We start from the raw sequence: 26,458 nt of genomic DNA, 5'->3' as shown, positions 1-26,458 counted from the left end.
AGCGCGAGAGTAAAGCACGAGGGAGGGGCTAATAATCAGCTCAGTCATTTTTAATGATCGTTGAAAGCCCAGATCGTAATCGTGATTAAAATTCGATTAATTGAGCAGCCCTAACTCGCCGCATGTCACTGGATATTAGCTACTCACAAATGGCACCCTTACAATGGCACCAATGTGACACTAACCCACATTGGATGGATCCCTCCAAGACTGTTGGAACAACAAAAGTGATGGTTTGGTGTGGTATATGGGATACAACGATAGTGGGTCCATTCTTCAGCAACGGAAACCTCAAGGCCACTGGATATTTGAAATTGCTACATGATGATGTGTTTCCCTCGTTATGCACTGAAGCTGGCACGTTCCCGGAGTTTTTCCAGCAAGATGGTGCACCACCACATTATGGGTGCCAGGTCCGAGCATTCCTAGATGAACAGTTTCCTGGAAAGTGGATTGGTCGTCGTGGGCCAGTTGAATGGCCCCCAAGGTCACCCGATCTGACCCCCTTAGACTTTTATCTTTGGGGTCATCTGAAGGCAATTGTCTATGGTGTGAAGATACGAGATGTGCAGCACCTGAAACTACGGATACTGGATGCCTGTGCTGGCATTTCTCCTGCAGTGTTGCTATCAGTGTGTGAAGAGTGGGAGAAGAGGGTTGCATTGACAATCCAACACAATGGGCAGCACATTGAACACATTTTATAAGTGGTCAGAAACTTGTAAATAACTCATGAAAGAATAAAGTTACGTTGAAACCAAGCACATCATTGTTTTTCTTGTGACATTACCAATAAGTTTGGTGTGTCACATGGCCCTCTTCCTATTGAAAAAACAAAAGTTGTATCCAAGATGGCTGACTTCTAAATGGCCACCATGGTCACCACCCATCTTGAGGAGTTTGCCCCAACCAACCAACCAACCACCAACCATTCCCATTTTATTACGGTGTATCCATATAAATGGCCCACCCTGTACTCTAGTACCACACATTCCACCCACTGAGATTAATGTGTTTTTTGTGCATTAATTGTAAGCTTGGAAGAACATCAACGAGAAGAGTGGATAAATGAGCTGCTTATTTTGGTCTTTGAACTATAATTCTGTGACAAATGGTGCAGGACTAGTTGGGTGCAAAACTTTTTTGTCCCTTTGCACCATAAATGGGATTTTTTCCCACCAAATACTGCATTTTGTCATTTTTAAGTACTGTATTTGAAGCAACGTCCAAACTTTCTAGTCTGTTTAGCCCGTACTGAATATTTTTAATTTGATCATTTTATAGCCCTTTAATCTCAAGGCAAAACCTAAGAAATCGCCCCTTTTACAGTTATTTTTGCCGTTACAGATACTTTTTAATTCTTTCCTATCTTTGTACAATTACAATCAAATATTTCTGTTTAGTATATAGGAAATGCATTTAATTATTACCACAAATAGACTCTTTCATATACTTCTCAGTCACCATCCTGATTCATCATGACTCTGTTTCACACTTTAAATATTGCTGCAGACTGTGTATATTTTGCCATCTGGGTTATGCTCATCGATTTATAGTGAGGGGTAGTTGCTGGCATGAAATCAGATAAAGGAATGGCAAACTGGCAGTGTTCTGTTTTAAATCTGCCTTTATTGATAGCAAAGGTGAAGCTGCTGAAAGAAAAAAAATCTTGCTGATGCTTTTATGTTATACTGGACTATATATGTACAGGTATAGCTACATACAGTGAAATAGTTTGTGTTGATGCACAAAGTTGGCTTTGTGAAACAAATGTCATCAATGTAAATGCTCTTTTTTTTTTTTTTTGCAGCAACAGATCCGGAGCCTTACTATTATGGTAAGTGAGTATGTTTTGTCTTTTTTAAGTGCAAAATTCTTAAAAGAGGCACATCTAGTTTCCGTTTACAGGCACTGTTTTTAGATGTTTAACATCAGCATCGTGCAGGGGTTAAATTGGGATTTGGCAGGTGGGGGTACTCAAGGTTCAAGTGTAGCAGGGCAGTGAGGGAACAACTATATTCTACAATATGTAGGCCCACATTATATTTGCCACTATGGCTGCTTTCCAACCCCCAGCCAGTAGAAAGCTGCAATTTGGCAACTGTTACTAATGAACACGAAAAGCTTAAATAAGCTTAAATTAAAATCAGTGACATTATCTACTTAGCAGCCGCGCATAGATTTACTGTTATTTTGAAGCATTATCTAAATTATCTTTCATTTCAAACATCAACAGGACAAAAACTTACAGGCACGTACAAAATATTTAGTAAAATCTGATACAGATCTGTTCAAACTTTGCATGCAGTTCTAATTCGACCACTATCTAAATATCTTTTAAATTTCAATTCAGAATTAAAGGGCTTATCTCTCTTTTATAATGTTTCTGGAGATACGAGGACCCATCGAGCATTGAGCCAGGACACCACAGTCTGCACTTTACAACTCCAACATAGTTCATCACTGACCCACAATACAGACTGCACGTGTATAGACTTTGGATAACATGAATTAATATCAATTAATTTGCTTTCAAAAACATTTTATGATGTGAAACATCCAGACAACTTTAGAAACTTGTCATATAGCGATCCAATCTGATTACCAAGCTGTAAACTGAACTAGAACATTACGTGTAAGCTTGAAATTTCTACCTTTATTAGAGCATTTTTCTCAAGTCTTCCCTCTGTTCTCCATCTCACAGAGTAAAATGATCATGCATTAGCATTTTTTCTTCCCTGGGAAACACAGTCACTCTGCCCTCAGCTAGCAGACAAATTATGTGTCAAACTGCAAAGAAACTGTTTTCGTGTCATACATATTGAGCTGTTTGAAATGCTGAATTTTCAAGTACTCTCCACTTCAAAAAAGTTACTCCGATTACGCTCACCGCACTTCTGTAGCACTAGCTAGATGAAGCATCTCAAACACAGCTTTGCATCTGAACTGTAGTGACTTAACTGTCTCTGCAGCCCATAAAGACTGAAATCACTTAAAAATATTGTGTATTAAACTGCCAACCTGATTTAATTACTCATTAACTGAAAGTGCCGGAAAGTTCAGGCTCACTTTTACAACTGGTGTCGTCAACAAACACAAATTACATTTCAGCAATCTTACTCTCACGAACTCTTTTGTTTTTCTTAAGATGTTGAGAGGTTACGTACGCGTACGACCCTGCAGCTAGAACGTGTGCATGTTTAGCACGTGCTGTTTGCACGTCGTGTTTGTGTAATGACTATGTTTTTGAAACAAGCTCAGAAAACAGAGTGCTTGTCTTACAGTTGAAATATGTTTGAGAACTAATTTGTTTCTGTCTGTGTCTTTCTCCAATACGCCCTCCAACCAGCAGATCAAACCACAGGTACAGCCATATCTTTTAGTTGCTCACTCTTATCCACAAGTAACACAGACAATGAATTATTTACCGTAGCTTTGTTTTGTATTTTTGCACATCTGCCACTAGATTTGAAAGACAGAAAAAAACTGCAAAAACAAAAAAAAAGCACCCATCAGTTTGTGATATACGCTCAGGTAGCATGTTGATTAGGCTAACTTTACGTCTACAAGTTGTTGAGTTTGTATAAAGTCAGTAATTAAGTGAAACGCCAGATGCTTTGGTTACTTGGACAAGCAATTTGAGCTTAATTGTTTGTAATGTTAAGGTAATTTTCTCTATTTCAACAAAAAAAAGGCTTTGAGGAAGAGGTCAGATCAATATGACTGGTGTAAACCACCTTGGATGATGAGGCTGTGAAGTTCTCTTAATCTAACCTCATGAAAATCTGACCTTTTGTTGGAGCAGCTTCCACATGGTGGGATACTTCTGTATAATGATACTCTTGGTGTGCTTTTTGAAAAGCATAGATGAGTTTACATACCTGAGGTCAACCATCAACCCTCCAGTCGGTGGAGAATAATGTCAGGGATTATTCCTGACAGAAGGATAGCAGAAAGAGTGAATGGGAAGTTTCACAAGATGTTAGTGAGACCTTCTGTGATGTACGGTTTGGAGACTCTGGCACTGACAAAAAAGACAGAAGGCCGACCTGGAGGTGCCAAAGTTAAAGATGTTAAGATTTTCATGGGGAGTGACCAGAATAGACATGAGAATAAATGGTTTAGACATGTGTAGAGGAGGTATAGAGGATATATTGGACAAAAGATGTTGAAGATGGAGCCCCCAGGAAGGAGGAAGACCTCATGTAATGAAGAAGCACATGTGGAGGGTTGGTGTGACAGAAGAGGATGGTAAGGGCTGGGATGAGATGGAGGCAGATCATTTGGTGTAGCAACCTCTAAAGTGAGAAGCCGAAAAAAGAACAAAATGTAATATTTTAGCTTATTTTGTTAGAAACAGATAAACAATTTTATGCTTCAGATGAACAGTAAATCTTATTGTATCAGTTGAAACCATATCTTTATTTGACAGTGAGTAAAAAACACTCCTTTACTTGTCCTTAAATCACATCTTGAGTTTCTCTTCCTCTCTGATTTCTCTCTCTCTCTTGCATCAATAGACACCCCTCCTCCGAATCAACGCGAGGACAGAGTCGCTGTAAGTCACTTCTATTTTCCTGCAGCTCTACGGTTTTGCTGTTTGCCACTGCAAGTTATTTATGGTTTGTGCCTGTTTCTCTTTCATTTATTTGTGTTTCCTGTCTAGAAACACCTGAGCTGGCTCTATTTTTATGTAATGCGTAATTGAATGAACCCAACACATTGAAGATAAAGCAGTCCTTAAGAAAATCTGCCTTTCTTGAGCAGTGCTATAAACACAGCCTGTGGCCTATACCTTTTGTTGTGGTGGGTTTGGCATTTGGCTTTGTGTAGCTGTCAGTGTGTTTGCTCACCTCTCGGGAGATTTATAACCCCGATTTCTCATTGTACAGGTGTACGTGGTGGTGGGCATCGCTGCTGTAGCCTTCACTGGTTTCCTTGTAATGTTGATTATTCTCAAGTTTGGAGGAAACTCCAAGTTTGGCATCAAAGGTAAGACTTCTTGCTCTAATCTTGAGTTGTGGTCTGTGGGAGAATGAACTGGTGATTTTAGTTTGACGTGGACGGCTTCATGGATACATGAAAACATTAAAGCCTGTTATTAATTAGAGGGAGAGAAACTATGTTATGTGGTCAAAGATATTTCACTGTATGAATTAACCAAAGAACAACAACAGTATATGTTGTTGTTGTTTGGTTTATATATATATATATATATATATATATATATATGATAGGGTTAGGAACACCAAGCCTTAATACTAAAAGTTGGCCAAAATGCTGGACTGGATAATTTGAAGTTTAGATGTAGATTAGGTGCAGTGCTGTTACCCCACAGTAAGAAGGTCGAGGGTTTAAATCCACCTGCCAGCTGGAACTGGAGTTTCAGTGCTCTCCCAATGCCTGTGGGGTACTACAGTTTCCTCCCACAGTCCAAAGACATGCATGTTAACTGGTGAGCCTAAATTTGCACAGTGACTGCACAGCTAAACTCTGCTATATGTTGGCCATTTGGCTGACTGGTGATTTCTTCAAAGTTTACCCAACCTTTTGCTCTGTCACCGCTGAGTAAGACTCCAGATTCCTTGTAACCTTGTAATATGTGGATGTATCGAACATTAATATGCCAACATCAAAAGCATGTGGGCCAAACAGTGTTCGTCACTGACCACTAAAGCCTTGATTTGTGGTTCCACTTTTGAGGAGGCAAAATATACAGACATATAAAGAATACAGAGCCGAAATTTAAGTTAAAGGCAGGATGATGGCAAATTAAAGCAATCAGAACCTGAAAGTCTTTGATCATCGTGATCCTAATTTAATATGCAGGCCCTCATGTATCCACGAATTCACCCGGTTTGGATGGAAGCAGCTGCTGTTGTGATTAAGTTTCTCTGGGTCTCAGTTCTGGTGCATAACATGCATGTGGACTAAAATGAGCTGTAGTCTTTGTCATGTTGATGTGAAATTGCTTTGGTACTGTAGCCACTGTTGAAGCCTCCACACACACATGCTTGGACACACGCCGTCTATCTTTTATGTCACATAGTTTTCCTCTTAAGTATGTTTGAAACAACTGCTTCTGCATTGGCTACAAGTGTCACTAATCTGTTTCCCTCATCTGGTATTTACTATTCTGACTTACTACAGCAGATTTGTCTTTTCTCATTTTTATGTTTCGCTCAGATTTTGTCCTCCTTCTTGTAAACTAACAATAATCACTGAACCACGGTCCTTCCATTTTTCACATCGTACATACAAAAATGGTCATGCTTCATTTTAATGCTCACATATTCCGTGTGTAGCTATAGAACTACAGGTGAACACATTAATCTTTAATTTTGAAATGAGACCTTTCAGTCTTTCATTCAGTTTGGTTGAGAAAAGAAATACGCAAAATTTACATTCAGGGCAGACGGTCCATGAACTCCTCGTCTTGAGGAAGTCGTTTTTTGCTTTTTAAAGATTTTTGTTTTTATGAATAAAACGTTTCTTGGCACCGCTTGAGCCATCACCGTTTGATGCAGCGTAGGTTTATATTTCACATTCAAATTAGCGAACCAAAAAGTGAATGCAAATGTAGTCACAGAGTTACTCAATGTGCGTTGCCAAGTGTGTGCGCCTTTATGTGTGTGACTCTCAGTTACACTGTAGAAGTGCAGTATTTTGACAGTGATTGATTTATGGGCCCCCGGAGAAGGAAGGATGTGGGACAGAAGGAGCAAAAGGATACACATTGTGTTTGTGTGTGTGTGATTTCTTAGATGCCTTAGTATCATATATACAGTATATATTTGTGTGTGTGTGAACATCTAAGCATTTTTGCATCCTGTGCAGGAGGTTAGGTCACATTACAGTTTTGCCCTCTGATTGCTTCCCTTGACTCTTCATCTTCCTTCCTTCCAACCCTTCCACCTTGCTCTTTCTGTTCACATTCCCCACACATGTAGAAATACAGATGCATGTGCCCCACAGCAAGTTTACGCTGCAGTAAGTTTATGGCGAGAGAAATTTAGAGAGGCCTGCATCAGTATGAACAACAGATCTAGACAGGGCGTTCAACAGCTGCGAGTAATCCACAGCAGCACTGAGCCCACTGAAATTAATCTCAACAAGAGAAACACAACTGCTGATGGCAGCTCCTCACCAGTCCTAATCTAAAACAAAAACTATTTTGTCATTGCAAAATAACTAAATCACCCCCACATGATGATGGCGAACTTGTGATCAGAAAGTGTAAAGAGTGCGTGTCAGGCCTTGTACCATATTGAGCAGGTGTGCAGTGAAAAATCGTCACTCGCCTCACTGAGCTGAGGATGATTTGCTGACCGCCTCTTTTTGATAGCTGAGTAAAAAGCTGTGGCTGGTTTACATTATTTATGCCGACTGCATTATTCTGCTCCTCTCTCATCAATAACACATGGACAACGTTTGGTACAGGTTTCCTTGCATGATCTCTTCGCTGCTTCTTGACACTAGAAGGATGATTTCATTTAGTGTGTATAGTAGTTTGTTTTCTCGTGTTGGCACAAAGGAGTAGGTAATATTTAATGTAAAGTCTGCAGTAGGTTCACATGTGTGCATGCATCAGCAGCGGTGACATGTTGCAGTGTTTACTGTTGTAATCTGATCGAGCCCGTCTTCGTGTTGGGGATAATTTATTATCCAATGGTAATTTGCTTGTTTTAGCTTTGGAGACACTCATGTGGAGCCTGCTGCTGTATGAAAGCTATATGTAATAATCTGAAAGCATCAGACTTAGCTTTGTCCTCATAATGTTTTATTAAAAAACAGGCTGCATTTAAGGCTTTATGATTTTTATTGGTCACTGCTGATGCTGACATATGGAAAAAATGCAGACTACGTCCTGAGTGCAGAAACATGCATAGCAGAAGCCTAATGATTAGGGTTGGCACATTACCAGAATTTGAAACTTGAAAGTGATAGGCTGGAAAATAATTGATATGTGTTAGGATTTTCATTATTATATGAGGAAAAGGTGACAAAAATAAAGATCATGTCTTATGATACAAACAACATAACACTCGTGTGTGTGTGTGTGTGAGTGTATACAGTGCTTAACAAATATATAAATTACCTGTAAAAACAAGAAACTGAACTATTTTAGAAATGAGACTAAAGCTTGTCTAAAACTAAAATATTATTGTCATCATTATTATTATTATTATTTCTTTGAGACAAATAACAAACTGCAATTCACATTTTTTAATCAAAACTTGAACCGGCACAATGGACTAATCAGAGAAGTCAGAAATTAATCACACATAACATTCAGTCACTAAAACAAATTTTTCTGTTCAAGAATGCAAGAAAATAACTATAATTTAGCATCTTAATAAAAAAAAGCTTTTCTATTTTTCTGCTTTTTTGCAAAACCGTAAATCTGAAAACTCATGGATAACAAAATAATTATATTTTAACAGATTTTTTTTTTTTTGCATTAACCATTACAGAAACATTTTTTTTAAAATGACTTTGGTAAGTAACAATAATGCAGAATAATCATATAGAAATAAAAAAAAAACTTGAGGTTGTGCGCTATTTGAACACCTTGCCTGCCTGCAGCACTAAAGGACTCTGCGAGAGACGTCTGTCTCGCCCTAGCAGCACCTGTCTTCACTTCGCCTCAAGATAAACTCATCATATTCTGTGATATGATTTACTCTGAGGTGTTTGACGAGGTTAGTGGTGTTGCCAAAACACACCACTCTTGCCACATGTATTGCAAACCACGGCTTGGCTGTTTGTGGAGGTAAAATACGTCCACACATGACTCCATTTATGCTCAGCCATTGTTTTGAGTGTGCATGCCCTGTGTATTTTATTTTATTTGTAGATGATTGCCCAAGAGCAGCAACACTCACAAGATGCCTTGTAGAGATGATTGTGAAGTACCTCCAGCCTCTGTCCATAGTGGAGGACCAAAGTTTCCAGGGATTTGTGAGAGCTCTTGACTCAAAATATGAACTCTCAGGAACAAAAACACTGACAGAGACTCATCTTGTAAATTTGTTTGATGAATGCAAAGGCAAAGTAAGAGCATCTTTGCAAAAATGCTTCTAGTGTTGTACTTACCACTGATATGTGGACCTCACTGTCCACAGAGGCATATTTGACTGTAACATGTCATTTCATTGAAAACTGTCAAATGAGAGAATTTGTCCTAGAAACCCACTCTTTCCATGGGCAGCAGATGATATCAGCTCAGCGCTTAAGCGCATCACAGAAGAATGGTGCATAACTGAGAAGGTGGTTGCAGTTGTGACAGATAATGGTGCAAATATGGTTGCTGCAGTGCACAAAGCTGGATGGAGGCATCATCCCTGTTTTGCACACACACTGAATTTAGTTGTAAAGGACAGTGTAAAATCTGTCCCGGAAGTGGTGCAGATGCTGGAAAAATGCAGTGTGATTGTTTCACCACAGCACAAACGCTACAGAGAAGCTCAGGGATATTCAGCAACAGTTGAAAGTGGCAGAACACAAGCTAATTCAGTCAGTAGATACCTGCTGGAACTCTGTCTTTCACATGGTGGAGAGGCTCTGTTAGCAAAATGAAGCCGTGACCACAGCCCTCTGCCTTTTAGGGAAGAATGCATTGTGCTTAAATGTGGGAGAATTATCCCTTATCAAGCAAACAGTTGATGCACTTCGGCCATTTGAAGAAGCAACACAGGAAGTTTTATCTGAAAAACACGTTTCAGTCTCCAAAGTGATTCCACTTGTGTCACTCATTCACAGGGCTGTAGCAGCCTGTGAACGTCAGGGCAGCTCCCTTGCCACACAGCTGGCACAGCAATGTCAGCACAGATTCAGTCGTATTGAGAGCATTCACTGTCTAGTGGCAAGTACATTTCTGGATGTTAGGTTTAAACACCTTGGTTTCCGAGACAAAGACAATGTTGACATATTAAAAAAACGTCTCCACACTGAAATGCAAGAAGTGTATCAGACAGGACAGTCTGCTCCCACTCTAACTGTAAGCTCAACACCTACTGTTAGCTCTGCCTCAGGGCCTTCTACTTCAGAGTCTAGACAGAGTCCTGCACCCGCAGGTCCAGCTGCAACAAAAGGAGGGATATGGACAGATTTTGACATGGCCAACATCACCGGTCAGCTTCCAGTGATGTACCCATTGAATTACGCCAGTACTCAGAGGAAAAACTCAATCCCCGAGATAAGGATCCACTGGTTTGGTGGCAAGAGCATGAACAAACCTTCCCATCCCTAAGCAGACTTGCAGTGAGATACCTGGGAATCGTCTTTTCAAAGGCAGGAGAGGTTGTGAGCAAAAAACGGAGCAGACTTGAAGGGAAAACTGTAAATATGCTGTTGTTCCTAAACAAAAACCTTTGAATAAGGGAAAGTGTTACTGTCAAATGTTTTTGTTGAAATGTCCAGGCACGTTAAACATTAAATGACATGTTAAATTACATGTTCACATAGCCCACAACTTAAGGTTTTTTATTTGTAGGTGATAATTCTGCATTATTAAACAATAAGAACAAGTAGTCTGATGTCCTGTAATCAATATAAAGCTATAATTTGAAATACAATAAAACATTACGTTTTTGTGCAAAGTATCGGTATCGGATCAGTATCTTCAAATTTTACTTGCCATTGGATCGGAAGGGAAATCATTGGTATCGCACATCACTACTTGGCATCACATTTTTCTTGCTCAATAAATAGAGCCGTTAAAGTAGCCTGTCGCTGTTTCTGTCTAGTTGCTGACTTTTCCTTGCTTCAGTCTGGCACTTGAAGAGAGACAAAATGCTTTTTAGATACAAATAATTGTTTTACTTTTTTAAATGAACAGTTTCCTAATGTTACTGACATTTGCTGCATAGCTCCCACAATAATGTTATTGTTTCATTACTAGCCATAGCTGCTAGCTGTCGGGCAACTGTTGGTGTTAGCATGTATGCCAGCCATGCTAATATTTCTGATAGCTGTTCAACAGTTAAATGTTGTTGAAATGGAAGATTTACTGACCTGGAATATTGTCTTAGAGTTTTTTCAGTGTTTTTTCAGCTGCTAACAAGGTGAGTGTGCCTCTCTGTCTGCAGCAATGCTGTATGAAGCTATGTGTCATCGGAAGAAGCGAAGACGGTAGTTTTGTACTCATTCTGTTACAAATGAGTATAGAAATGAGCAATTATAATTTTTATTATCAATTAGTATATGAGTATAAATACTTTTTAAAAACCCCTCTAAAGACACAGTACGAGTAAAAGCATATTTTGCTTATTGTTTAAATTATTAAGGTTGAAAATATGTTGAGTTTAGTCCAGTTTAATCTCTTCGTAAACGTGAAGCGTTAAAAAAATCCCCTCCAAAAACAGTCTACATGGAAATTACTGTGTGTCCCATTTAATCTTACCTCCATAACTTTAAATTAAACAATAACAACATTAAGGGTATGCTATTCAGAGTAACAATGACATTGTTTATGGATGAAAGCATGTCCACAGAGTCAGTAAGATCAGAGACAACACAACTGATTAGCCTGTTAAGAGTTATACAATCAGTTAGCTCTTTGGATTTAAGACAGAGACACTAAACTGTGGAATTTCTCCCACCATTTGAGTTTCCATGGTACTTGTCAGTATCATTTAGGATCTAACCTGCTCCCAAATAAGACTAAACCTGCCTGATCGATACAGCCCCAGAGAGAAAGCAAACAAGGTTTTTGGAGACTAATTGTGTGGTCTGCCACTTCGTCTGTGTCTGGTTCCACAATACCAAGGCTGCATCTCTTGGAATAAAATTTAGAGCTGTATTGTGGATGAGTCCTACTTTACCACAAGATTCAGACCCTGAAAATTAGAGGTAGAACAGGAACACACTGGCTTAAATAGGCCAATTGAAAGCCTAACAGTTTTCACCAAATTACACATAACAACCACCCAAAACTAAATGCAGAGCTCTGAAACAGGGACGAACCTAGTTACGTGTAAGTGGGCATGTAGGGAGAAAAGTACAACACAAACGACTGTTATGTGGTAAGAGCGAGGCAGAAATGTCAAGACTGGGGAGGAAAATGATTGATTAAAAGTTTTTTTTTTAAAAAGTAAATATGACGTGGAAAGTGTGAGACAGGTGGAGAAGCAGAGAGAGAGTGAATGTTAAAACTGACATTTGACACGAAGTCAGACTGAGAAAAACAGAGAGTCAGCAAGGAGGTGAGAAAGAGGGAGAGACATTAAAATCTAGCCCAGAGCGGGACAAAGAGAAATAGGAAAAATTGGCAGAAAGAAAGAGATGAAAAGAAAAGTCTTCTCTTGTCCACTCATCAATGATTCATCGTTAGTGCAGGTTTCAATTTTCTCCTTGTTTGGTGGAGTTGCACGCCTCCATCTTTCTCTCCCTCTCCCTCTTTCTCTCACATGCGCACACAGCGCCTCACTGTCGATCGATCGATACGACACCCTCAAGGTCAGCAGGGCTTCATTCTAGGCCCAAGTCATTACTGAGCATGCTCAGGGTACCCACCACTGCCTCCACCTCCTTTCCCTTAACCTCCTGTAGAAAAGCAGTACTGCCTTCAGTTGTTCAGCGTTTTAAGAAACCAAAGCAAAATATGAATGAGCTGAACTACAAAGTCAAGACTCTGAAAACAGTCAGTGTACGGCAGAGTAACCTTCAATACCTTTGCAGCACTGACTGAAAGGCGTCAGCACCAAGAGATTGTTAAAAACCAAATACAGGAATCGGGTGCCAGATCAGAGGGTCATTTTTTATGAACAAAGAAAATAATCTATAGCCATGCTTGTGGCAAAGGCACAACATAAGCACAACAGTGCATGCTAAAATGTTCTTTTGGTAATGTAACATTTACCCTGTTAGCATATTTGTATATTATTTGTATATTAGCAGTAAGCTAGTGGATAGCAGGTTTGTGTGGGATACGTTTAGCCATTAAAGAAGCAAACACAATTTTTAGCAGTGATGCTTTGAACAAATTAAATCTGGGCCAAAGTGACACCACTCCTCGAGTCATGACTGTGCTTAGACCTGTGGGTACAATTTGCATCTCTAAGACAGAATTTTGTTATTTTTGTATTAAAAAAAAAACCTTGTATGAATTAGTTTGGGATAACAATAATTTAAATAGTAATGCTTAATTTTACATTTTAGGCATAATTTGTGACTAACTTATTTGACTGAGCCATTTTTTTTTTGAACTGCTGTAATTCTTCATGGCATGTTTCCAACAAGGTGCTGGAAACATTCTCTGGGAATTTTATTGACATGATTGCACCACACAGCTGCACATCGATGATGTGAAGCTTCTGCTCCAGCAAATCTCAAAAGTGGTCTATTGGATTGGGATCTGGACACCGTGGTGGCCGTTTGAGTTCAGTGAACTCACTGTCATGTTCGAGAAACCAGTTAAAGATTATTTGAGCTTTGTAACATGGTGTGTTATCCTGTGGGAAGCACTCATCAGAAGATGGAACACTGGGTTAAAAAGGGATAGACATGGTCAGCAACAATACTCAGGCCGCAATGTTTCAGTGATGCTCAACTGGTACAATCCCCACATCATTACACCACCACTGACAGGCAGGGTGGAGCAATGCTGTCATGTTGTTTACACCAAATTCTGACTCTAGCAACTGCATGTCACAACGGAAACTGACACCAGAGACCAGACAACATTTTTCCAAACTTCTACTGTCTATTTTCTAGTGTTGTTAGTTGAGGGGCGTGGCACCTGATGTGGTCTTCTGCTGCTGCAGCCCGTCAACTTTAAGGTTTGATGCATGTGTGTTCTAACATGCTCTGCTGCATACAGCGTAATGAGTAGTTATTTGAGTTATTATTGCCGTCATATCAGCTCTAAGCGGTCCAATCATTCTTTTATCTAAACAAGGAGTTTTCACTCAGAGAACTGTTGCTCACTGGATATTTTCTTTTTTCCAGACAGCATTAAATTTCCCAACCGTTTAAAAAAAAAAAACCCAAATCCTGTGGTGTTAATTTTATTACTGTGGGATTAAATTCAATCTGGTCAGATCTGTTAACTGTGTTGCAGTTAACTCTTATCAAATTTTCCATCCATTAAATATCGCTATGCAGTGATTGTCTGCACAATACACAGTACTGCATTTCTGAATGGTTAGGGTTATATCACTGCCTGATGCTTCAGTGTGTTCTTGAGGGTTTTTTTTCCATATGGGATAGGGACATATGGAACAGATATTTTCCAAAACAAAAGGAGTAAAATCTTTCTAGCCTGAGCCTTTAGACTCTATGTCAATGTATTCATAAATAAGAAGGGCTCATGTAAAGGTCAGCTGGTTAAGAGTTTCTGTGGTGCCTTCCAGAGTGAAGCTGGACTTTTCTTAGCAACGTTAAAACTTGTTTGCAAGTCAGCAGGTTATTTGTGCTAAATGGCCTAAAGCTCTGCTATTCTGAAATTATAGATACTTGAACTGCCATGCAAAATTGCACACAATTATTTTCCACCTGACAAGCTTTGTGCAAAATGAGCCTTGAAAAAAATGCAGATGTAATAAAAAAAAATGCTTTAAATTGTTTTAAAGCAGGTTCTTATTCAGAGAAACTGACGTTTAACTTTGTCGTGTTTATTTCAGTTAAAGAGGGTCGAGTCTGGACAGTTCAGTGAGCACAGAAACAGAACTGCACAAATAAGTTTGTTGGAGAAAGATGACTGTGACATATTCTCAAAGGAACCGGCTGTTTATTTAAAGTTGGGTTTTAATTTTTGTCTGTGATATTGTCAGTCTGCTCACGTCTGTTGTTTATGTGCTCAGGGACGTCAGTGTGGCCCCAGATCTCCTCCTTAAAAAAGCCTCATAACTTATAGCCCCGATTGCTGAAGCTTTAACAATAAAACAGTTTGCAATCAATGGTTTTAATCCTCTTCAATGTAAAATTTATTTTAGTGAAAGTTGATATTTTTATACCTTTTAAACAAAAAATACAAACTATATTAACAACGCTAAGCGAACCCTTCTGCAATGCCTTCTGCAGGAAATGGCTTTAGCCCCATGTGACCCCTTGACATAAAGCACTGATGGATGGCTAGAACAGAAGCCACCCATCTTGGTTGTGTTTGTTTATTATGAACTTTTAGTCGTGGAAGTTTTTCAAGGAACAGTTTGGTTTGATTGAAGATTTTAATGTTGAGAGCTGGAGAAAGAAAATTCAAAATGCCTACGGCAGATCCTAAGGGCAGCGATTGCTTGAAGTGCTCTGAAAATGGAAACTGCTCTTTTCCAAAGTGAAACGTTGCCTGAAGACCGTGTCTGTGCACTTTCCTGACTGCAGCTTTTTCTTTTTGTTCACGGCGCTATATAAGTGAACATCTTTGCAGTCTTTTCCACATTCATTTCTTGCGAGTTCACCTCTGCAGACTGACATATTTGAATTTGTGTTGTTCTTTGATCAGTTGTTGAAATGCTGCAAAGTTTAACAGACACCACAGAAACGTGGCGTGATACTGTAAAATGCCATCATTTTCAGAAGCTGTTTTCAAAATGTCTCATTTTTGCGGAAAATTTCGGAATCGGCTGAAGACAGGAAGTGAAGTAGGCATCGGCAATGTTTACTCATTACCTAAAGTGCCTCCTGTGGTTTCATTTTCTGTTATTTTGTGCAGGATTTGAAAGCTCTCTTCTGTGAAATCAGACAAAGCGAGCAATCAGAAGCCTTGAGAAGGCCTGTTTTGAAAAAGGAAAAATGTTTCTGGTCAGATTCAAAGATGACTACCATCACTTGGTGTTTCTCTCCTCATCTCTGGTTACGCAGCTGTATATCTTTTTGCTGTCTTAGATTGGTCGGCCTGACCTTCGCTAAGAGTCGGAGCTGTGAAAAATTAGATAGCTCAAACTGTGACTGTGAGAACAGTGTGTATACATACTATTTAAGCAAGAACAGATGAAATTATTACAGAGCAGCTGAGCCTTTAAAATGTTCTTCCACTTTGAAATATGGAGGCTTTTTAAATTCGATCAGTCACTCTGAAATGCTCAGCGTGACCTCATTTTAGTCTTTCCACTGATGGCTACACACATCAAAAAACATAAATGATCATACAAGTAAAACCATGGCCTCGCGATGCTTACAAAGGATATATTTATCTGCATTTTTAAGACATTAACAACGCTATAGTCTGGTTCTCTGGCGGCAGTTGAAATATATTAATGCAAATAATTTTCAGTAATGTTATCTTCAGATGGATATCTGCCCCTTAGGATAGATCAGGCTGGAAATAATAACTTGACCGTCAAGTCACTACATAAACATGAGCATTATTTTCCTCAGAGTGCAGCTGTTGCTCGAGAATATTCTGATATTCACTTGGCAACACAGCAAATATAATTAGACTCTCTTTTTGCTGAACTGAACTCATTGTTCCACTATACCACAAAAAAAAAAATCATCTGTGAGAAGAAAAATGAAAAAGCATGAAGGGAAATCGTAGAATTCAGTTTCATCAAAAACACAGAAAGATTCTTACTCTGTTTACTTGAAGGCCAACAGTTTCATCGAAACAAATATAACATCTAACAAAGGCTAGACAGCGGTTTGTTTACCACATACACAACAGAGGTAGTCTTTTACTGGTTATGATAAATGAAACCAGGAACTAAACCAGCAAACAAATAAATAAACAAAACAGAAGTATTTGTCCTTTTCTGATTTCTTTGGGGGGTTTTCATAGTGGTCACACATGTTTCAGATCTAACACATTTTAGTGTCAGATTAAGATTAAATATAAAATGCCGTTTTTAAATATTGATTAATTTATTAAGAAAAAAAAGCCAACCAAACCTACCCGACCCTATGTGAAAAAGTAATTAACCCCTGAACCTAATAAACGGTTATGCAAATCTTGGCAGCAAGACCTGCATTTAAGTGTTTGCAATAACTGCTAATGAGTCTTTCACATCACTGTGGAGCAATTTTGGCCGACCCTTCTTTGCAAAATTGTTTAAATTCAACCACATTTGAGTTTTTTCCAACATGAACAGCCTGTTTAAGGTGATGCCAAAGCAGTTGAAACCACCTTGAAGCAATCCAAATTCTTCATTTTTTTGAAATTTCAAAAGTCATTTGAAGGTGGCATGATGTGCTTTATGAAAACTTTTAGCTTCTATTCAAGTGATTTTTTTTATTCAACTGGTCTGGCAGGAATCGTGTCTGGGTGTGGATTGTGACATAGAGCATGAAGTAACTGTGGTTATAACCACAATCACTTCATGATTTAACAAGGGGGCAATTACTTTTCTGCACAGGGGCACGTCAGTTTGCGTAGCTTTTTTTCCCTTTAATAAATGAATTCATCATCCATATTACTTGCTTGTATATTTGTATAACTGTGTAGTTTTTTTGTTATATTTTTTAAGAAGTAAAGTTCAATTTCAGAAACAGACTTTGGAGCTAGTGTGTCATACCAACACCAGGCAGGTTGATTGCTTTCTTAGATTTGTAAAACTTTTATAATAATATTTTAAATAATAAAAGTTACAGGTACTTAGATTACGCATACACTGTATGTATATTTTTTGTTCTCACTAATATTTTTCTCTATCAATCCAGTTTTGTATGACTTTCATCAGTCTCTGTATTCATAATCATGTCACATCAGTGCTTTTTAAAAATCCGAAATGTTCTGGCATCCCATAGGGACTCGAATCAAAAGCACCCAATTCTGCCTAAGCAGTTTTAATAAACAGAAGTATTTATTTGGTTAATAATTGCCACGGGTCTTAAAGTAAACACAGTATCAAGTTAGGTGTGCTCTTTCGATTACTTTTAGGAAGAAAGACTGTTGCTGCATTGATCATCTGGAAATTATCATGACATGACAACCTATGACAGCTGTGGCATGCCCTGGTCACACCACACATGAAAAAGAGAGCTGAAACCTCGCATGCTCTAATCCAAGAAGCAATGACCGTGCTGGGAGTTATCTCCATCTGCTCATGTGACTGTCAAATGCTCGCCTGGAAAATCTGCTTGGAAAAAAGTGTTACCTTTGTCCTGAAACACAGAGAAGAAGGTATCAGCTACTCTGAAATCGTGTGCTTTAACTGTGCTGTGTTTAGCTTGGTTTGTCCGGTTTCTGGTCCCTGTATATAACTGTAGTAAGAGCTTGTTTGCAATGCCAGCAAAAAGTCAAACTTTTACAGTAGGAGGTTATAGGCACAGCCAAGATGTCGAGGGTTCCCTGTTTGATTCCAGAATCTCGTCTTTGCCATTTGCAGATGATGCTGTTCTATTGGCGATATCAGGTGGTGAATGTCCATTGGTTTGCTTTGCAGAATAGTGTGAAACAGCCGGGGTGAGAGTTAGAACATCCAGGTCTGAGGCCATGGTTCCCAACTAAAAAAGGGTCATTTGCTTACTACAGGTTCAAAATAAGGGGAGGGTGGAGCGGGAGATTAACATAAAGATCAGTTTGGTGTCTGCAGAGATCTGTGTGCTGCAATAAAGAGTGAGCTGGCTGTCAAAGCAAAGTTGACAATTTACAGTAGAGCTCTGTGTTCGTACCTACTTTTTCTCATGAGCGCTGGATAATGACTAGTAGAATGAGCTTGTGGATACAAGTGACAGGGTCATGTAGGACTCAAGTGTAGAGCCACTACTTCAGTAGAAAAGAACCAGCTGTGAGGTATTTTGGACATTGCATCAGGATACCTCCTAGACGCCTCCTAGGTGAAGTGTTTCTGGCATCTTGAACTGGCAGATGTCCCTGAGGCAGAGCAAGACATACTGGAAAGATGAACTCCTTGTGGCTGACTGATTGCATGTTTATTTAAATGTTTTTAGAGTCAAAGTGACCCTGACTGGTTTGGGACTCAGAGGTGGTCTACTAAACAGAGGTCAGTTGCTCAATCTGTGGCTCCTTGGACAAGATACTGAACGCCAAGTCGCCTTCGATGGACTGTGTGAATGTTAGGTTAAAAGTGCTCATAAAACACAAATGTATAGAAAACAGCCATTTCATGAATGTGTGTGTAAATGGGTGAATGAGGCTTGTAATGAGACAGATCTCAAATTGGGCAGAAAAGCACTATATAAGCACCAAACACAACACGTAATGGTTACCTGACTGAATGATCCAAGGATAGGAAATAAGTGGTTTGTACTTGATTGATTGATTGATTGATTGGTAATTTATTTCAACATGTGAACAATATACAAGTACTTCAAACTGTATTTCAGATTTTTGTTTTACAAGATATTATTATTAATTCCTAGATTGGAAAATAATAATGAAGTACCCTGGAGTAGAAGTGAAAGATACAATAATAGAGTCATAAATTAATATAGGCTACTTTGTTTAATAATTTGAGCATTTCCCTGGCTTGTGCCAGAGTGATTCACATTGTATTTATTCTCAGGAAATTAGCAGTTGGAATTTTTTTCTTTTATTAGGTTTTTAATTCTATAGTCATCAGATTTTGAGTTCACACCATGGGTGCTTGCCTATGCAGAAGGATTTCATGTGTAAACAGGTACACCATGTCAGCGTGATGTTGTTGCTCAGACAGTATGACAGTGTCTTGCTGTTCAAGGTCCTGCTGGTTGCTTAGGACACGTCATTGCTGCCAAAGAGTGTGTACGTTGAATCACGGTTTGGCTTTTTCTTGGCAGCAGGTTGGATAGCCGTATTATAGCCTCTATGTTAATGAGGTTTTAGCTATCAATCAACCCCTAGTCCTGCTGGACTAAGGCAGCTACTCGAGAGGCCAAGAGACACAGAGAGAAACACACATGGAAGTGCAAAGTTTTCTTGAATATGTATGAGAGTTGGCAAAAGGGCACGCCAGTATCGTTTACGGTGTCTGGCTGCTTTTGCGTTTCATATTTGTGCATTTGTGTAGCATTTTCTGCACAGCGGGGGCCAAAAAAGTGGTGAGAGAGAGAAAGAGAGCATCAGTGCAGAGCAGTTGGGAACAGCACTATAACAGATAGAGGTTTATTGATGGATCAATTGATCGTTGAGCCAGGATGCTTCTGTCTTCTTGGCTCTGTTTTCATATAGCGGCCTAATGCTAAGGTCAGCAGCTCTGTTTTTGTGGATTCTGTTTTATGACCTTGCGTATCTGGAAGAGGCAGCTTGAAGCCGACACAGACAGAAAAGCAAACGTCTTTCCTAAAAAACTGATTACACTGAGTGGTAGTCAGAGTACTCTCAAAGTTATGAGGAAAACATCATTTATGTGAATCCCGTACGCCTGACACTGTTTTTAAAATGCTTTTAGGACAATCAGATCTGGTGTGGATGACACACCCAGTGTAAATGACCAAGAAGATGATCTGGGATGCAATTTGTTTTTCCCAGCTGGTCTGTTGTCGACTTGCTGCTGTGCTTGGAAACATTGTCATGTTGCATGATCCAGCTTGGGCCAAACTTTAGCTGTCAGACCGATGGACTCACATTTCACCCTAGAAAGTATCGTGTCCCAACAGGGCTTTGTATATCAAACACAACTGTTTGATACTCCCTGTTAAACAAATACTTTTCTGGTGACATAATAACTCTACAGAGTAGGAGCTTTGATCTTTAAGAGGAATGCAAGTAAAATATAAAAACTAGTGGTAGTTGTGTTATTACACCTTCCAAAACTGAAAGACGTCTGCAAATATTCATAGTCGAGGTTCCGAAGCCTGAGAATGACTTAATAAATATCAGATTTTCACTGTAACGAGCAGCTATGATTCACAGTAATGTACAGCTCTTTGTGATAACGGTTAAATGCTGTAAATACTTGTGGGGGGAAAATAACAAGCTATTGTATTTTTTTGTTTTTCCTTACTTAGTGTGACTGTTTTTGTCATTAACAAGCAGATAGACACAGGGGAGTGTAATATAAATATTAAAGTAAAAAAATATGTTCTGGGCTCTAAGGAAAACTAATGTATCATTGTAATGACCAAGCTGCTGAGAGCGTTACTCTGTACAGTATCTAATAAGACGAGAGGCCTTTTTTAAAAAACATTTTTACAGTTCGAAACATTTTTAACTACAGCGGCGTCTCGACACAGACAAACTACCAAACTGAGGCAGTGACAGATGTCTCACAGCTGTCTCCTTGAGCCAGTTTTGAAGTTTTTCTCTTTGTCTCATTTAGTGCATTACAGGATTGACATTCAGGGGAAGTGGCGGTGAAAAGGCAGTAGATAATCGTGCAGGGAGATTTTCAGTGCAGCTCATTTTTAATGTGAATAAAATGGAAACATTGATGCTGTTCAGCTCCTGGCTTTGACATATAGTGTAGTTTTTCTAATGCATGGACCAGTGTTTGTATGTGTGTTCGTGTGTATAGTTGTCAGAAGGTCTGCAGTGTGACATGGTCAACTTCCGTTGCCCATTGCATACTGTTGCCGTGGCAACCTGCGTCATTGCCAACCCGCGCCGCTCCAAAACTAAATCATTATCACTTGCTGAGTATGAAGGTAGTGATTCACTCCTCTTGCGTGCACACACACACAGATATACATATATATAAATGAGGACACATGAACCGACACCTGGTACCGACTAAAATCTTTCGCTCCATTTACTGGCTTTGTTTATGAAGTGAGTCATGGCAAGAACAACATTTTTCGCTCTTCCTACACGGACCGGCGATGATTGGCAGCAAAACATGAGACTGATTTGGATTTTGAAGGTTGAAATTACACCTTTAAATCTGGCTGTTGTGCTGTTTTGAGACGCAGAGTAAAGAAAGTCTGGCACATCAAGTGGCGAACTGTATTTGTTTTAAATATATTGAAGAGCGAGACAAACAACAGGCAGCTGCAAACCTATTTATGAGTGCCCGTTCGTAAACAGACGTAGACAGAAGAGCATAGGATTTCCCTTTTCTCACACCATTTAAATCAGTGGTAAGGTTGCCTCTCTCAGCGAGTAGAAAAATCTGAAAATCAGCCTCTATCTGAAATCAACACAACGAATCTTTAAAAAACACATCAAATTTTTAAAGAAGCCCAGACCTTCTTACGTTTCAGGACTTTTTCAGTTGACAGCCTGGATCTTGACGCAGTCCTGGCTTTGCTAAAATACATAAACCATCTCATGGAAACCAGTAAACACCACCCACCGCACCTCCCATGTTACATTCCTCTGCTGTGTGCTGGGGTGCCAGCGTACTAAACATCCAATAATGATCCTCAGCTGGATTATTATTTCTTACATCTTAGTAACAAATCACAGCTTTAAAAGTGTCGCTTTTATTTGTAACATCACCACTACAAGGAAGCTCAAGACACTTCCCTCGCGGGGGGCTAACTGGGTTTACTGTCTCCGCTGTCACTGCCTGCTGGTAGTAAAGTGAGAGTCTGTTGTTTTCTGGCATGTTTACTTTTAGTCCACTGCCAATCTGGAAAATTTTCTTTCAGTTTTTGCAAAAAAGAAATGACAAACACAGCTTAAGGAGGGGAGCCGAATGTTGTTTTTGGCTCAACTCACCGTTTCCTTTATCATAAAGTGTCAGCTGTCTGGAATGGTTTTCTCCTTTACTTTCCTGCCCTGACAGATGCCTCAGCCATCACTTTGCTGCTGCTGCTGCCTGGGCTGACTTTATTCCCAGTGCTCGGGCTACCTAATTACACATCCTTCTTACTTGGACCAAGACACATTGTTCTAGGGACAAGGCATAACAAGCATGTTTGCAGTTACAGGATGATTACACACAATCTGGATGTACGCCTCGCTATTATAAGTTTACTCGTTAGTGCCGTTTTTCACTTTCAATAAGCGGAGATGCTAGGGACGTTTATCATTACCATCCAAAACTCCCCTAACCCCTGGCTCTCATTAGTTTTTGGATTGTAGCTTCATGTTAATTATTTGTCAGTTTACAGACTTTGTCCTCAGCTCGTGCAGAATTACAACCCTAGATGCAGAACTAAACAAAAAATGTAGTTTGCTAATTATTTTCTGTAACTAGGTAATTGATTGGGCTCCATATATTAAATGAATTATTTTCCATATTAGAATAGGCATAAAATGACACTGATCAGATGTGGCGTTGATGTTTTTTATTCCGGACTTGTTTGCATTTGAGCACTGTTGACCTCGTGACATACTACCTCTGTTTGAGCCAGCAGTAAAAGCTACAAGCTTTTTTGGACTAATTTTTCTTCATAGCTGCAGGAGTTGGCAAAACTTCCCTCTAAAACTCAGCGGGAGATGCAAAGCCAAACAGCATGTGAAGTCCAAATGATTCGAGGCACGTTTTTTATTGTGCTAGTTGGACATTTGAAGCAGCGCAGCAGAAAATCAGCTGAAATGCAGCTGAATTTGTATTGAAATCACTGCTGTGACACTCCTGAAACGTGACTTTCCATCTCTTTTTCCCCTCCCTCATCTCTATATCCCTCCTCTCATCTGTTTGATGTTTTCTAAGACATGCCTCTCTCACATATCAGCTTAGGCCACTTTTTTTTTTTTTTCCGTGATATTTCTTATTTCGTCCATTTGGCATGCATTTAAACCTTAATGCCACATCCAGCAGAGAAGTTTCATTTGTTTTGGTTGGCTCAGCCTCTGTCATAAACTGACAGGTTGGTAATATACACATAATCCTCTACCACAGATACGGCTGTTCTGTTGTGCTGGCACAGACTCCCCCAGTGACATGCCAGGTGTTGGTATCAGTCTGTAATTTTACAAAGAAACATGCAGCTGATTATCTTTAATGAATTGTGCGCGCGTGTGCACATGTCTTTGGCAGAAAGCGTAAACAGTTGGAAATGTGGAAAAGCCCATTACAGTATCTGGTGTGTGTGTGTGTGTGTGTGTCTCCATTGATTGGGTTGCAGTTGAGCACTCCAAAGCAAAGTTCAGATGTGTTTAGGATCAATGAATTTATTGTTCATGTTTGGAAAAAGGTCACTTCACCCCTACTGTGAGTAAATATTTTTTAAACAAATAAACACTTAGCGCTTTACTCTGCTGTTTTTCTGTATAAAATATCAGTGACCATGACCTTTTCTGCATGCTGATGAATAAATATGGTCAACTTTATCACACACATGTGCACAAGAGGGTGCAAGAGCACTCTTGCACCCTCTTCACCAGCTCGTTAATGAGCTAACCATGCTAATGATTCACGCCGTGCAGCCCCACGCACAGGGCGATCCGCGCTAACTTGCTAACGGAGATTTGCAGCGTTAATGCAGTTATGGCGTTAAACTCATGTTAACGCTGATTAACGCTGACAACTGCTTAATTGTCCCGGCTCAGGAAATAGACCCAATAGCGCGACATGAAAAAAAAAGATGTAAAAAAACTGGAAAAGAACATAAAATATGGGGCAATGCAGTGATACAGGCTGGCAGATGATGAGATGCTGAACTGCTGGTATGTAAGCAGCTAACGAGGTGGGGAAGATGCGGTGATCTTACTGGCAGGAGAGCAGGGCGGGTGGGAGTGGCAGGTCTGAAACAGTTTGTTGATAATGGACAATTAGAAATAATGAATCACTCTGACCCTCGATGAGGGGGCTGCACAGGCGCGCCCTCTTGTTAACTATCTACTTGATACCCACCTTGGACTTGAGTAGTGTCAGTGTGTTTTTTAATGAATATTTTGGGCCTGTATTAGATATCACTGTGAAGAGAGACGGGAATGCAGGCGAGACACACAGCAGAGGGTCAGAATCAAACCCAGGCTGCTAATTTCAGCTTTTTGCCTGCTTAACTTATGAGCTAAACTGCTCCTGTGTTAGTGTTTTTTTTGTATGTATGTATTTTCTATTTAAAAAAGAATTAAGATGCTCTTATTGTTAATCCATAATCCATAAACTTTCTCGACTATAACAATACGCAGCTCATTACTGGATGGTGGTTCCACCGTCGTGCTCACCATCAACACAGTTTAGCACTGCTGCCCTAGAAGGGTTTAAGTCACCATGAAAGCCTGTTTTAAATTGTATCTTGTGTGAATATTTAGTCAGAGTTTCTGGGTCTTTATTGTTCTGTAAATTGTAGATGTCCTATTACAAAACATAATGACTACAGAAAGTCTACTGCTGCTTTTTTATGAGTAACTTTGAATAACAAACTCACTGAACTTCTCTGTTCTAACACCAGACTTTTCTAACCTGGAGTTAATTTTACTCACAATACATTTTTGCTATATGAAGTGTGGAGAAACAACACAAGGTAATAAATGCAGCTGTAATAGCTGCAAAGAGCACACTAGTTTCCTTAAGCCTTGGATACACAAACCTAGAGATCATTCATTGAGCACCTGGTAGCCTCTGTTTGCGAGACTGGATTCCCTGATTGGTTGACGAGTGCTTCCTGGAGGTTGCTTGCACCAAAAAGTTTCTTGTGTTACTTTGGTTGCTATCAGATTGCTGTGCCCATAGTTTGCATGGAAGACCTTAACCTGTCTGCAAACACTTGCTAACTATGCACTGGAGTAAAATTGAGTCAAATTGTAAAATTTGTGGCTTATTGCTGCAACTTCTCTGCAATCAGTTTCACCTAGCAAGGGCATGCAACCTCCTGGAACTGCTCGCCAACCAGGTGAGAAGTAACATTTTTCTCTAGTGACCTGTGGTTACCAGGGGGTCACTGACTGGTCTCTAGGCCGGTGTGACTGGGGCTTTTAGCAACTTATTTCACAGAAACTGCTAGCAACCACCTGCAACTGGTTAGAGAATATGCGGTTATCCCTTGCCATTAACTGGTAACCAGTCTGTAGTTGTGTGTTACTGGGGTCTTAGTATTTAAATGAACAAGTAAGAGTAAGCACAGACAAAAAAGCCTTGTGAACTTTCTCCATTCTACAGTGAAGCATCACAAAAATAACTTTTATAACAAATACTAAGCAACAAAAGTCTCTGTGGTACTGACACCATCAGCAACTAGACCACCTCTCTTGTATTGCTTTATTATTATTATTATTATTGTTGTTATTATCATTATTATTATTATTATTATTATTATTGTTGTTGTTGTTGTTGTTGTTTTGCTTTTGTTGTTGTTGCTTATGATTTTTGTGTTTCCCTTCAGGCTGTGTGTTATTTCACAACATCCCAGTGGAGGTGGTCTCACACTAAAAGAGATGGACACACAAGAGACTGAGAGAAAAAGAGAACGATTGTTTGTCATTTTGTGTGTGTGTGTGTGTGTGTGTGTGTGTGTGTGTGTGTGTGTGTGTGTGTGTGTGTGTGAGAGAGAGAGAGAGAGAGAGAGAGAGAGCGAGAGAAAGCAGGAGAATGAAAATGGAAAATGGGGGAAGGAAGATAAAGGAGAGGTGCATTCTCATATCCAACTAACACAAGAAAACAATAATATATATAAAAATTGAAGGGAGTAAACCCTGTAGGGGTTATAGAGTTGTGCAACAAACGAACACAGGCACACACACACACACACATACAACAGCGATGGTCAGGTGGGAGGTGTCTGTTGTGTTCTCTAAAGGTAGAAGAAG

General features: G+C 39.5%; 1 protein-coding gene across 5 annotated transcripts in view; it reads left to right on the top strand.

Annotated features, from left to right (window-relative positions):
* The window catches only part of ntrk2a (neurotrophic tyrosine kinase, receptor, type 2a), a 106,609-nt gene that overhangs the window by 21,993 nt on the left and 58,158 nt on the right, over positions 1-26,458 (top strand). For 3 of the 5 annotated variants that reach the window (XM_084946221.1, XM_084946224.1, XM_084946226.1), the window contains exons 10-13: positions 1,811-1,837; positions 3,350-3,364; positions 4,521-4,558; positions 4,893-4,992. In XM_084946221.1, coding sequence (XP_084802347.1) covers positions 1,811-1,837; positions 3,350-3,364; positions 4,521-4,558; positions 4,893-4,992 — 180 coding nt within the window. The remainder of the gene's footprint in view (positions 1-1,810; positions 1,838-3,349; positions 3,365-4,520; positions 4,559-4,892; positions 4,993-26,458) is intronic. The other 2 variants (XM_084946223.1, XM_084946225.1) reach the window with 2 other exon arrangements.

Source organism: Perissodus microlepis, chromosome 12 (assembly GCF_051167445.1).
Source record: "Perissodus microlepis isolate ML-2025 ecotype Zambia chromosome 12, ASM5116744v1, whole genome shotgun sequence".
NCBI classification, from domain to species: domain Eukaryota; kingdom Metazoa; phylum Chordata; class Actinopteri; order Cichliformes; family Cichlidae; genus Perissodus; species Perissodus microlepis.
This window is presented reverse-complemented; position numbering and strand designations above follow the sequence as displayed.